Source organism: Peromyscus maniculatus, chromosome 5 (genome assembly GCF_049852395.1).
Source record: "Peromyscus maniculatus bairdii isolate BWxNUB_F1_BW_parent chromosome 5, HU_Pman_BW_mat_3.1, whole genome shotgun sequence".
Classification (NCBI taxonomy): Eukaryota; Metazoa; Chordata; class Mammalia; order Rodentia; family Cricetidae; genus Peromyscus; species Peromyscus maniculatus.
In genome coordinates, this window is record NC_134856.1 from 39,132,162 (window position 1) to 39,145,451 (window position 13,290).

The 13,290-nt window shown below is 43.0% G+C and overlaps 1 protein-coding gene across 3 annotated transcripts in view; it reads left to right on the forward strand.

The window, feature by feature from the left end:
- Positions 1 to 13,290, forward strand: part of Prmt7 (protein arginine methyltransferase 7) — a 42,440-nt gene that overhangs the window by 2,856 nt on the left and 26,294 nt on the right. For all 3 annotated transcript variants that reach the window (XM_016005383.3, XM_006986845.4, XM_076572090.1), the window contains exons 3-4: positions 6,463 to 6,499; positions 10,566 to 10,715. In XM_016005383.3, the coding sequence (XP_015860869.1) occupies positions 6,463 to 6,499; positions 10,566 to 10,715 (187 nt within the window). The remainder of the gene's footprint in view (positions 1 to 6,462; positions 6,500 to 10,565; positions 10,716 to 13,290) is intronic.

The following is a 13,290-nucleotide window of genomic DNA, read 5'->3' on the forward strand; positions in this document are numbered from 1 at the left end:
TAAGTATTTTATGTATATTAGTGCTCTATTTGCATGTGTTCCTACGTGACAGAGGAGAGCATCAGACAGAAGAGGATAGCGGATCCCATTATAGGTGGTTGTGAGCCACCATGTATGTGGTTGCTGGAAATTGAATTGAGTCCTCTTAACCACTGAGCCATGTCTCCAGCCCCAAGATGTTATTTATTTTGAAGACTGGATCTTACTATGGACCATTGGCATGTAGACCAGGCTGGCCTAGAACTCACAGTTCTGCCAGTCTCTGCTTCCCAAGTGCCACACCATCTGGCTCTTTATGTGTATGCCTGAATGTGTGTCTGTGCACCACATGTGTGCAGTGACCACAGAAGTCAGAAGAAGGTGTCAGATCCCCCGGTACTAGAGTTAGACAGTTGTGAGCCAAATGTGGTTGCTGGGAATCAAACCTTGGTCCTCTGGAAGAGCAGCCAGTTCTCTTAACCATTGAGCTATTTCTCCAGCTCCTAAAATAAATTAAAAAAAAAAAAAAAAGTGGGTAGGGAGGCTGCAGTCATAGTTCAGTTGGTAAAGTGGTTGTAGGACCTTAGTTTAGTTTCTAGGACTTTTTTTTTTTTTTTTTAGATGGAATCTCACTATATAGCCCTGGCTGTTCGAGAATTCACTATGTAGACCAGGTTGGCCTTGAACTCAATGATCCACTTGTTTCTGCCTTCCAAGTACCAGGATTAAAGGCTTGTGACACCATGTCTTGCCTTTTTTTTAAAATGTGTGAATGTTTTACCTGCATGTAGATATGTGCCTGGTACCCACAAAGGCCAGAATAGGTATTCATATTTCCTGGAACCAGAGCCACAGGATGACTGAACCACTATGTGGTTGCTGGGAATCAAACCCAGGTCCTTTGTAAGAACAGCCAGTGCTCTTAACTGCTGAATCATTTCTTTAGCCCCCAGAATCTACATAAAAACAAACAAACAAAAAATGGGTGTGGTGACTCCTACTGGTAATGTCAGCACTGCAGAAGTGGAGACAGAAGGATCCGTGGGGCTTGCTGATCAGCTAGTCTCTTCTAATTGGTGAACTTGGCCAGTGAGAGACCCGGACTCAAAGGAGATGCACAGTATAAATGAAGATGACTGGAGATTTTCCTAGGTTTCCACATGCTTATACAAACTTGTGCTTGTGCACACATATACATATGAATGTGCACACAACATATAAAGTGGGCAGGGAGCACATTTTCAATAGTGCATGAATTTACCTTAGGCTGAAATCCTAATTAGCAACAAATAGATGAAGTTTTCCTTATTCTTGGCTTGGTTGGTTTTATTCTGAGTCAGAATAAATATTGAAAATAACACGTCAATCAACATTGTTAGGCAAACCTGTGGTGTATCTGTGTTGCAAAATGCAATCCACTGGGAAAACAGAAACGAAGTTCTTTATTTCATCCTCCACTGGTAGAGTGATCTTCAGAGTATATTACATGAAAAGAGCAAGTGTAGAGTTATACTGCGTTTGGGTCAGAAATACGGTGCTGCTTATTTTTTGTACAAAGAAGCACTGGAAGAGGAAATGGAAATGGATGAAAGCTGCCTGTAGACAATGCAGATGGGACTGGGTGGCTGTTTGTTATGGTTGGTTTTAGTGTTACCTTGCCACAATTAGACCTACCTCACCTGAGTAGGGAGCTGCACCTGAAGAATTTTCCATGTTGTCTTGGGTGAGGTGGGTGGGAAGAAGCACCCTGGTTGCCGTGGCACCTTCTGGCAGCACCCAGATGAAAAGGGGTTTTCAGAAGGAAGCTTTCCCCGTTTACTGGCTTGGCCTTCCTCTTGCCCGTGAGTCAGTTTGCTCTGTTGCCGCTGCTTCCTTCTGCAGCAAACCAGTTTCCAAGCTTTCAGGGTGGAATAGGAACTTTCTGGGCTCCAGGCGCCAGACTGGGACTACAGGGGCACCCCACCTTGTGGACTAAGTGATTACTGGTCATAGCCCCCCAATGAGTGACAGCTATTCTAGGACTACTCTAACTTTTGAGACACCCAACTTTAAGGACCAGGTAACTTCCGGTTCTCAACATCTCAGGTGTGACTTAGCTGTTGTTACTATTTTTGTTTTATTTTGTTTGTTTGGTTTTTTTCTTTCATTTTTTCCTTTTTCAAAACAGGGTTTCTCTGTGTAGCTTTGGTGCCTTTCCTGGAACTCACTCTGTAGACCAGGCTGGCCTCGAACTCACAGAGATCTGTCTGCCTCTGCCTCTCGAGTGCTGGGATTAAAGGCGTTCACCACCACCGACCAGACTGTTGTTACTATTTTGTAGCTCACTCATTTAATGAATTTTTTTGGGCGGGGGTAGTGTGTGCAGAGGATTTTCTTCCAAGTGCACACTTACAAACCTTTAGATTGTTTATGTGCATCTGGAGCCAGTCAATTTTATTACCCAACTCATTTTTGTCTTTTGTAACTTTGTCCAAAAGTACTTAAAGGAATGAACTAGCATCACTATTATTTTTTCAGAAATGTTCAAAAGTTTCATACACAGAATCACTAAATTTCTTATACATCACAAGAGGAGAATTGGGAATCAAATGCATTTATCTCGACAAGTTCTTTAAATAGTGCACACCATGGATTTTCAGTATTCTTAATACTATCTAAGGAATTTTTGGTTTGTTTTTCAAGACAAGATTTCTCTTTGTAGCCCTGGCTGTCCTGGAACTTGCCTCTATAGGTCAGACTGGCCTCCAGCTCAGAGATCTGCCCACCTCTGCCACCTAAGTGCTGGGATTAAAGATGTGGACCACCATGCCCAGCTATCTGAGGAGTTTTTAGTGACTATAGATTCTATTCAGCTGAAGAACTTGTTCCAGACACCACGAAGCCTATTAGAGAAACTCATCCTTACAATTCTGTTTCTCCAGAACCACAATTAGTTTTAGTCAGGGTTCTCTAGATCAACAGACTCAAAGGAATGAAAAAATTAATTATATATATCAGAATATCTGTATATCTCAGAATTAAAAAAAATTTAAATTTATTTTACGTATATGGTGCTCTATCTGCATATACACCTGCAGGCCAGAAGAGGGCATCAGATCTCATTATAGATGGCTGTGAGCCACCATGTGGTTGCTGGGAATTGAACTCGGGACCTCTGGAAGAGCAGCCAGTGCTCTTAACCTATGAGCCATCTCTCCAGCTTCTATCTCAGAATTTATTATGGAAATTCTCCAGGTGCAGCTACTCAGGTGATACTAACTGTGGCCCCGCAGGGTACCTGTAGGCCACTGATCTGGATGATTCCACACTTAGATTCCTTTTCAAGTGCTTCTAGCTTATATCATGTTGACAGTTAAAATTAGTCCAAGCTGGTGGTGGCACATACTTTGAAGCTGAGCATTTGGGAGGTAGAGGCAGGTGGATCTCCTTGTGTTCAAGAACAGCTTGGTCTGTATATCAAGTTCCAGGCTAGCCAGGGATACATAGTTGGGGACCTGTCTCAAAACTAAAACAGACTTTGAAAAAAAACTAACCAACACAATGGGGTAGATGGGGAATGAAGTGAGGATTCTTAGGATTATACCCTCATCTTCATTTAAAGCATGCTAGGCAAGTAAGTATTCTATCACTGAGTGGCACCTGTAGCTCCCTCCTAAGCTTGGGGAGAATAAAGTAAGCACAGGAAGGACTGTAGGTGGTTCCGAGGAGAAGTGTTCTTTCCTGTGGTGTTCTGCAGTGTAGAGTATATACAGCAGTGTTGAAACCCTGCGGTGGAGTTGGTTCAGGTGCAGCTCTCCGACTCCATTTTGACCTGACTGGTGTATGTAGAGAATCTGCATTTCAGATAACTTTCCCAGCCAGCTGGCAGAAAGCTGGAGGCCTCTTTAGTGCCTCAGCTTCCCCTAGAGTCCCAGAGAGCATCTTCGGGCTCTGGCCTGAGTCCTGGGTATTCATCTTGACCTTGCACAGGGTTTCCAGCTTTTTACTTTTCTTTATGTATTTACCTGTGTATATTGTGTTGGGGATCTAATTAAGGGCTTTACACATACTAGATGCTGGGCGTGTGTTATGCCACTGAGTTCCACCCCTGGCCCCAGTCTCCAGAATTTTTTTAAAATTTATGTATGCAGTGGTCTGTCTGAATGTATGCCTGCAGGCCAGAAGAGGGCACCAGATCTCATTATAGATGGCTGTGAGCCACCATATGGTTGCTAGGAATTGAACTCAGGACCTCTGGAAGAGCAGCCAATGATCTTAATCTCTGAGCCATCTCTCCAGCCCTCAAGTTTCAAGAATTTTTAGTTGCTGTAAAATATGGATGTGATTTTTCTCCCCCCCCCCTTTTTTAAATTCATTTAAGCTGGGTAGTAGTGGTGCGTGCTTTTAATTCCAGCACTTGGGAGGCAGAGGTCGGTGGATCTCTGTAAGTTCGAGACCAGCCTGGTCTACAGAGTGAGTTCCAGGACAGGCTCCAAAGCTACACAGAGAAACCCTGTCTCGGAAAAACCAAAAAAACAAAACCAAACAAACAAACAAAAAAAACTCCCAAAATTCATCTATTATTTTACATCCCTGCTACAGTCCCCCCATCTTCCCCTCCCAGTCGCTGACTTCCACCGCCCCCCCCCCCCATCCCCTCCTTTTCTGTCTCCATCCAGGAAAGGGCAGGTCTCCTAGGAGTATCAGTAAAACATGGCATATTAAGTTGCAGTAAAACTAAGCACCACCCCATGTGTTAAGGCTGGGTAAGGTGACCCAGTATGAGGAGTAGGGTCCTGAAAGCCAGTAAGAGTTGGGAAGAGTCCCTGTTCTCACTGTGAGGAGTCTCATAAGGTGAACAAGCTGCACAACTGTAACGTATATGCAGAGTGCCTAGGTCGGTCTCATGCAGGTTCGCTGGTTGTCAGTTCAGTCTCTGCAAGCCCCTATGAACCCAGGTTAGTTGATTGTGTGGGCCTTCCTGTGGTGTCCTTGACCCCTCTTGTTCCTGCTCTCCTCCCGAACTCTGCATAATGTTTGGCTGTGGGTCTGTGCATCTGCCTCCATCAGTTGCTAGATGAAGCCTCTCTGATGACAATTGGGCCAGGCACCAGTCTGGTCACAGGAGATGGCCAGTTCAGGCTACTTATCCACTATTGCTAGGAGTCTAACTTGGGGTCCTTCTCATAGACTCTGGTAGAGTCCCCTGCTTCAGCCTCTACCTCACCCTGAAATGCGCGCCCCCCCAAGTCAGCCCTCCTCAGGACTATCCCCTTCCATGCCCCCTACATGATTGCTCATGTTCCCATTCCCATTTGCCCTTAGTCTGCTCCAGAAATCTCTTGTATTTGATTCTCTTCCTTTTGCACACCATATTTAGCTTCTTGTTTCTCCCGATGATGTGCTGTGAACTGAAGTATGGATGTTACTTTCTGAAACTCGTTACACAGCGCATTTAGGCAGTCATTTCCCCCGGTTGGATGTGAACTTCTGAGCCTGATGACCCTCACATAGACAGCAGCCTGGGCTCTCCCTTTCCTATTCCTCTTCCCAGTGTAACTGTATGGGGTTGTTCTAAGGTGCACAAGGATTATTCGAGGGTAGGTCAAGGGTTAGGATTATTGAGTTCTAATGATCAGGATGTTCAAAGTTACGAGTTTCTATTACAGGCTAACTGGTAGGCCAGTGAAATGGGTCGGCAGGTTAAAGGTGTTCATTACCAACACTAACAACGTGAGTTCCATCCCCAGGGCCCATGTAAAGGTGAAAGGCAAGAATTGATTCCTGCAAATTGACCTTTGCTCTCCAGATGCACACATAAATAAACACTTGGAAAGTACTTCTCTAGGTTAACTACTAGAGCATTTTCAGGTGTGAGAAGAGCATCTGCTCTGAGATGATTTTTTGCAGTAGCAGAGAATGGCAGTAACTGACATATTAAAATAAACTTGGGGGCTGACAAGATGGCTCGGGGGTACAGGGGCTTGCTGCCAAGCCTACAGACTTGAGCTCAGTCCTTGCAACTCACATGGTTTAAGGAGAGCACTACCTTCCACAAAATTGTTCTCTGACATCCACACTTAGGCCATGGTGCATGTATTTCTTGCCCCAAATAACTCAAATTTTCATTTATTTATTTATTTATTTATTTGAGACAAAGCCTTACTATACAGACCACGTTGGCCTCACGTACAGAGATCCACTTGCTTCTGCCTCCCAAGTCCTGGGAGTAAAGGTAAGCGATACTATGCCCAGTTTAAAAAAAAAAATTTTCTTGAGACTGTGTTTTGCTGTTCTTAAACTCATTCTCTTTCCTCAGCCTTGAAATGCTTGAGATTATAGGTTTGAGCTACCACACCAGGCTATTAGAATATTTTAAAGGATGACACACTTGTTCCATCCAATTAAGACTGCATTTATATGTGGGAACTCTTTGATGTATTCACGCATGTCTGTATGAGCAAAGGTTTCTGACTTACCTTTTCTTTCTTTTTATCTTTGAAGGTCATCCTACGCAGATATGCTACATGACAAAGACAGAGTGAGTGTAAAATAAACCATATTTAACACAGGGTTGCACTGTATGGCCATGGTTGGATGGGAACCAACTTGCTATGTAGACCATACTGACCTCCAACTTGGAGATGCCACCTTTCTCTGCCTTCTTAGTACCGGGGTTGAAAGGTGGTGTACCAGCATGACTGGTAGAAACCATAATCTGGATGTGGACTTTGGAATCTTAGATTATAGGTCAGACTCTCCCAGGAATCAGGATGTTCAGTGATACTGAGAGATGTATGGTAAATAGTTAGAAAATCTTTCAGGATGCTGGGTTCTACCTCTGGCTGTTTTTCTCCCCCTCAGCTTTATTAAGGTGCAGTAGACAAGGGCTGGGTGGATGGTTCAGTGGATAAAAACACTTGGTTCATAAGCGTGAGGACCTGAATTTGAATCAGCCAGCACCGTGTAAAAGCTGGGCAGGACAGTGTGTCTCTAACCTCAGTAGGAGTGGCAGAGACAGGTAGACTGTGGGGGCTTGCTTGAGACTTGGTCTCAGATACCTTGGAATTTGATAGAAGAAGACACCCAGCTTCTGGCTTCCACATGGATGGATACACATGCAAGCAGGCACATGCATACCTATACACATATACAGTACAATTAATTGAATATCTTGTATATTTATTGGTACAATGTAACGTTTTAACTGTGTGTGTGTGCGCGCGCACGCGCGCACCTGTGCGCCTGCATAAACACGTTGTGTGTGCAGATACATACTGTGTGCAGGTGATTTTAGAGGCTGGAAGAGGGTGTCATACCACTGGAGCTGAAGTTGTGTTGTAACTGCCCAGTGTGGGATCAGCAAGCATCCTTAACTGCTGAGCCATCTCTCTAGTCTTAAAAGGACATTCTTGAGCACCTTCAATGTACAGACTATACTAAAGGTCTTCTAATTTTTAATCAAATATCTGAGTGTGTTTGCTAAGCTGTTTGGGAAAAAGAAGTCCTGTTTTTGTTTTTTTTTTTTTTTTCCTGTTTGTTTTGTTTTTGTTTTTTGTGTTTTCTAGACAGGTTTTTTCTGTGTAGCTTTGGAGCCTGTCCTGGAACTCACTTTGTAGACCAGGCTGGCCTCGAACTCACAGAGATTCACCTGTCTCTGCCTCCCAAGTGCTGGGATTAAAGGTGTGCGCCACCACACCTGATTGCAGTCCTGGTTTTTTTTTTTACTAGACTAAGAACATCTTATTATTGAGTCTTGTGCTTATGAGATTTTTCTGATTTTAGCATGACCCATATAGAAAGGGTCTCTTACTTCAGAGGACAGTTGGCCAGATGACATTCCATCCAAGCCAGAAAGATGGCTCTCTCCTCTTTTTGTGAGCCTGTAATCTATCATCAAATTCTGCCGATCTTCCAACTGCAAATCCTTGCTCAGCCCTCATTTGCTTGCATTGGGCTCCTCTCCTCATTCCTCTGCATGATAACCCAAGGGTCAGTCTGACTGTGTGAGCTGCCATGTGGATACTAGCAATTGAATCAGGTCATAAAAGTAAGTGCTCTTAACTGATGAGCCATGGTTCTAGCCCTAGTAAGTATGTGTTTGTCATTTTAAGAAATTGTTGGAACTTTTTTTAGGATGGCTGTGTAATCTTATGTTCCCATTACTGATGTATGGAATAATTTTTTCAAAGTTTTGTCAACGTTTATTATTTTAAAGACTGGTATATAGCTCAGTAGTACGTTTGACTAGTATATGTGAGGTCATGAGTGATACCCAGCATTGGAAAAAGAAAAGAAATCAGCACGTGGTATTTTAAACTTAAAAACAGACGAACAAACAAACAAAAACCAACCACCAAACCAAAAAAAACCCTTTTTAATCATTGGGTTGGCAGGATGGCTCATCAGGTAAAGGGTACTTATCTCTAAACCCGAGGACCTCAGTTTAGTCCGTAAAACTTACATGGTACAAGGAGAGAACTGGCTCCTGCAGATCCTATTTTGAGGTACACATATGCTCTATTGTGTGCACATGTGCATGCACATACATTCCCCAAGCCACACAAATAAGTAAATAAACGAGAAAACAATTTTAAAAAATATTTATTGGGGCTGTAGAGATGGCTCAGTGGTTAAGTCTCGAATATTATTAAGGATTCGCCTTAATAATATTCTTCCCAGAGGCCCAGAAGAGAAGCTATGAACAGTGAGAATTATTTTCGGGAAAAGAATCTAAGTACACCAAGCTCTTTTGTCCGTCTACTTTATTCCTCTGGGATAAAATCCTATCTACCCTGGACGGTGGTGACGCATGCCTTTAATCCCAGCACTCGGGAGGCAGAGCCAGGTGGATCTCTGTGAGTTCGAGGCCAGCCTGGTCTACAGAGCAAGATCCAGGATAAGCACCAAAACTACACAGAGAAATCCTGTCTCGTGTGTGTGTGTGTGTGTGTGTGTGTGTGTGTGTAATCCTATCTACACAGCTTCAGTTCTGTTCTCATGCCTAGCTCCTTTCTTGCCTGATTTTTCTTTAGCTGTATCTACTTGTCCCCTCAAAGTTCTATCTTAATTCTCTCATCTCAGTTCTGCCCCATTTTGGTCTTTCTCATCTTGTTCTTCCCCATCTGGCTCTTCCCCATCTTCCATCTCATTCTTCTAGTTCTCCATCCAGTTCTCCAGTCAAAATCCTCAAAAACCCTCTCTTAAGTTTCTGAGGTTTACAGTTCTATACCCATGCAATAGCAGTGCTCTAACTAAAGCAAGGTCACCAGGCTTGAAAGGCAGACAAGAGTTTTCCTCAGGCAGCGACTGTCAGGCTTTCTTTTATAACCCAAAAGGGGAGTGGTAAAGGAGGAGGTCAACTAAGAGCTAAAATTGGTTAATATATCAGAAGAAGGCGGGCAGTGGTGGCGCACGCTTTTAATCCCAGCACTCAGGCAGAGGCAGGCGGAACTCTGTGAGTTCGAGGCCAGCCTGGGATACAGAGTGAGTTACAGGAAAGGTACAAAGCTACACAGAGAAACCTTGTCTCGGAAAACAAAAACCAAAACAAACAAACATATATTCTCTCATCTCATCTTCTGAGATACATTTATATGTATCTCAGAAGAAGGGAATTTATGTGTTCAAACTACATTCCTAGAGGTGGTTAGGTAAATTTTAGGAGTCTATAATATTAGTATAAATACCACTAAGGCTGTATAAGAAAGGAGGGTCTGAGCTTAACAGCAGATCGTTTGGCCTTGGATACTTGATAGGTATTTCAGATAAAATACACTGTTATGAGTTCTTGGAAGCATACATAGCATACAAGAAAATTAATTCAGGAATTGGTTAATATATATACAAAAGCTAAAATATCACCAAGACTTCTTAAGCCATGGCTTGACATTCGGAAAAGTCAAAGTCCTTGACTTTTCCAAGTAGTAGCTTTTGTGATAGTAGCTGGATTCCATTACATTTTCCTGCGGCCTGCAGCAGTTAAGAGCACTCCAAGGACCCAGGTTTGCTGGAGTATTTAATGAGAACATACCCAACTAAGTAGGAAGCCCTGATCTAGGACTGACAGAAATTTCCAGAAGTTGGCAAGAAGGCCCTTGTGGGCAGGTGCTTTCTGAGATCAATGAACTTGGGTTTGGGTGCTGCTCTGAGGCACCAGCGGAGGTTGGTTGTGGGGTACTGGGAGAAGAGGGGGCCTGGAACCAGCTGCCATTTCTGAGAGGACACAGATTAGAACAGTGTTCCTTAGGAAGGACATACTCTCTCCCTGCTCCTACCTGCCATTCACCCTCTTAATTTCTGTATTGGCCGTACCTCTCAGCTAAGGAGGACAGTGGTGTGCAGTCTCTCCAGCATTATTCAATAGGGAATAGAAGATTATGGCAGACAGGGAATCACTTAATACAGGGCAGGAAGCTCAGTCAGTGATCTCGGAGTCTTGCAGTACCTCTCTAGCTCAGCTGGGAAGTGCTGCTGATCTGGGGGCTAGAAAGGATATAGGGTCCTGACTTAAACTGGTGCTGCCAACCATGACTCCAATTCTGTAGAGACCTTTTCACTTAATTATAACAACATGTGACATGACGGTTATTTTCCCTTTTTCTTAGAATATAAAATACTACCAGGGTATCCGGGCAGCTGTGAGTAGGGTGAAAGACAGAGGAGAGAAGGCTTTGGTCCTTGACATTGGCACTGGCACAGGTCTCTTGTCAATGATGGCAGTTACTGCAGGTGCTGACTTCTGCTATGCTGTTGAGGTAAGCCATACTGTTCAGGTATGTACCCTATATCTTAAATGGGAAGGCCTTTAGGTCCTTTGGTTTTCCCCATCTGTTGACAATCACATGCCAAGCACGTGACCAACTTCTTCATACATAGAGATGAGTCAGACAGGGTTCTTTCTCCAGGAGCTTTTTTCTGCTCTGAAACAGTGATTCTCAGACTTGGCTGTGTCAGATTCCCTGAGGAGCTTTCAAAAATTGTTATGTGGGCTGGAAAGGTTGGACAGTGGTTAAGAGCACTGGCTGCTCTTGCAGAGAACCCAGGTTTGATTCCCAGCACCCACATGTTGGCTTATAACTCCAGTTCCATCCTCTTCAGACTTCCTCAGGCACCAGGTACACCTATGATACACAGACTTATATACAGGCAAAACAATCATTCACATAAAAATAAATTTAAAAGAAAAAAACTTTTAAGAGATGCTTCTGCTTTGTGCTGAGATTTACATTAAAGTGTTTGTCGGGGATATAGTTTAGTCTCTAGAGTATCAACCTGCCATGTAGACCTGGATTCAATCCCCAGCACTCCATAAACTGGCTGTTGATACTCCAGAGGTAGACTTAGGGAAATCAGGGTTCAGGGTCATCCTGGATCTCCAACAGGTCCTGTCTAATCTGAGTTACCACAGACAGTCTTAAAACAACAATTTTTAAAATTAATGCTATTTTATTGAATTTTCCTGGAGTGTGACCTGACACTGCAATATTTAATGTATAACGAGGTTAAATGTCCCTATAGAACTAGCTGCTTTTTACATTCTGGCTTTTTCTTTCTTCTTTTGGTTTTTTGAGACATGGTTGCTCTATGTAGTCTTGGTGCTCCATATCCCAAGTGCTGAGATTAAAAGGTGTGCCACCAGGCCTGGTGTTTTTGTTTTTTTTTTTTTTTTTTTTTGACACAGGTCTACCTACATGTCCTTAGCTGGCTTAGAACTCACTATGTAGACCAGGTTGGCCTCTAATTCATAGACATCCATTGTTTCTGTCTCCCAAGTGCAAGGACTAAAGGTGTCCACTACCATACCCTTAAATTTTTTTTTTTTTTTTACAATTTATTTATCTTTATTTTATGTGCATTGGTGTATGCATATATGTCTGTGTAAGGGTATCAGATCTTAGAGTTACAGACAGTTGTTAGCTGCCGTGTGGGTGCTAGGAATTGAACCCAGATTCTCTGGTAGAGCAGTTGGTGCTCTTAACCACTGAGCCATCACTCCAGCCCCCTTAAATTTTTTTAATCACATTTTTATTTATTTGTTTTGTGTATGTGTGTGTGTGGGGGGGCATTTGTGTGGTGGTTTTCAGGACAAGTCACACCTTTACACCTCTGCCCACTGATCCATCTATCACACTATCCCAAATGCTCATCCTTCTAGACTTTGAGATTAGGGCCACACTGTAGAGATGACAGAGTGGACAGCTATCAGGAGCCTAAGTAGAAGGAATACATTCTACTGTTGACCTTTAGGAGTTTGTTTTCTTTTTCCACTATGCAGACCTCAGGGACTGAATTCAGGTCATTTCATCAGCCTCTGCAGCAGGCTCCCTTACCCACTCAGCCATCTTGTCATCCTTACCATTTATTTCTTTAATGAAACATTAGGCATGTTACTATTTTTTTCGAAGATTTATTTATTATGTATACCATGTGTTCTGCCTGCATGTGTCCGGGAAGGCCATAAGAGGGCACCAGATCTCATTATAGATGGTTGTGAGCCACCATGTGGTTGCTGAGAATTGAACTCAGGACCTCTGGAGATCAGTGTTCTTAACCACTGAGTCATCTCTCCAGCCCCAAGCATGTTATTTTTATTATAGTGTAAATAGTATACACTATAACAAGAAATGTGATAAATGAATAATAACAATATCTTAAATAAGATAAAAAATTTTAATCACATAAAATCCTGAGGTCAACAGTAGAATGTATTCCACTTAGGCTCCTGATAGCTGCCCACCCTGTCATCTCTACAGTGTGGCCCTAATCTCAAAGTCTAGAAGGATGAGCATTTGGGATAGTGTGATAGATGGATCAGTGGGCAGAGGTATAGAGGTATGACTTGTCCTGAAAACCTGATAACCCAAGTTTGACCCCTGGATCTCCCAGTGGAAAGAGAGAATAGATTCCCAAGGGTTGTCCTCTGACCTACACACGCACTCTGTGGCACATGCATGCTCACACTTATGCATGCACATCATTACACACACACACACAACAATAATAATATTTATTTATTTAGATTTTTGTTGTTGTTTTGTTTTTTTCAAGGCAGGGTTTCTCTGTGTAGCTTTGGAGCCTGTCCTGAGAAAGACTTGGGGCTATACTGGGACCCCAAACACCCATTGTAGTCACTGGCTAGCTAATAAAGACTTTCTCTTGGCTTAAATCCACGTCTGAACAGTCTTCTCTGGTAGATACCCCACACAGCTTTTAATTGCTAAGGTATTTCTCCAGACCCCAAAAACTTTTTTTTTTTTTGTAAATAACTTCACTCACTTTATTGTTTGTTCCTTTGTTGGGACAGTGTCTATGTAGTCTTGGCTGTCCTAA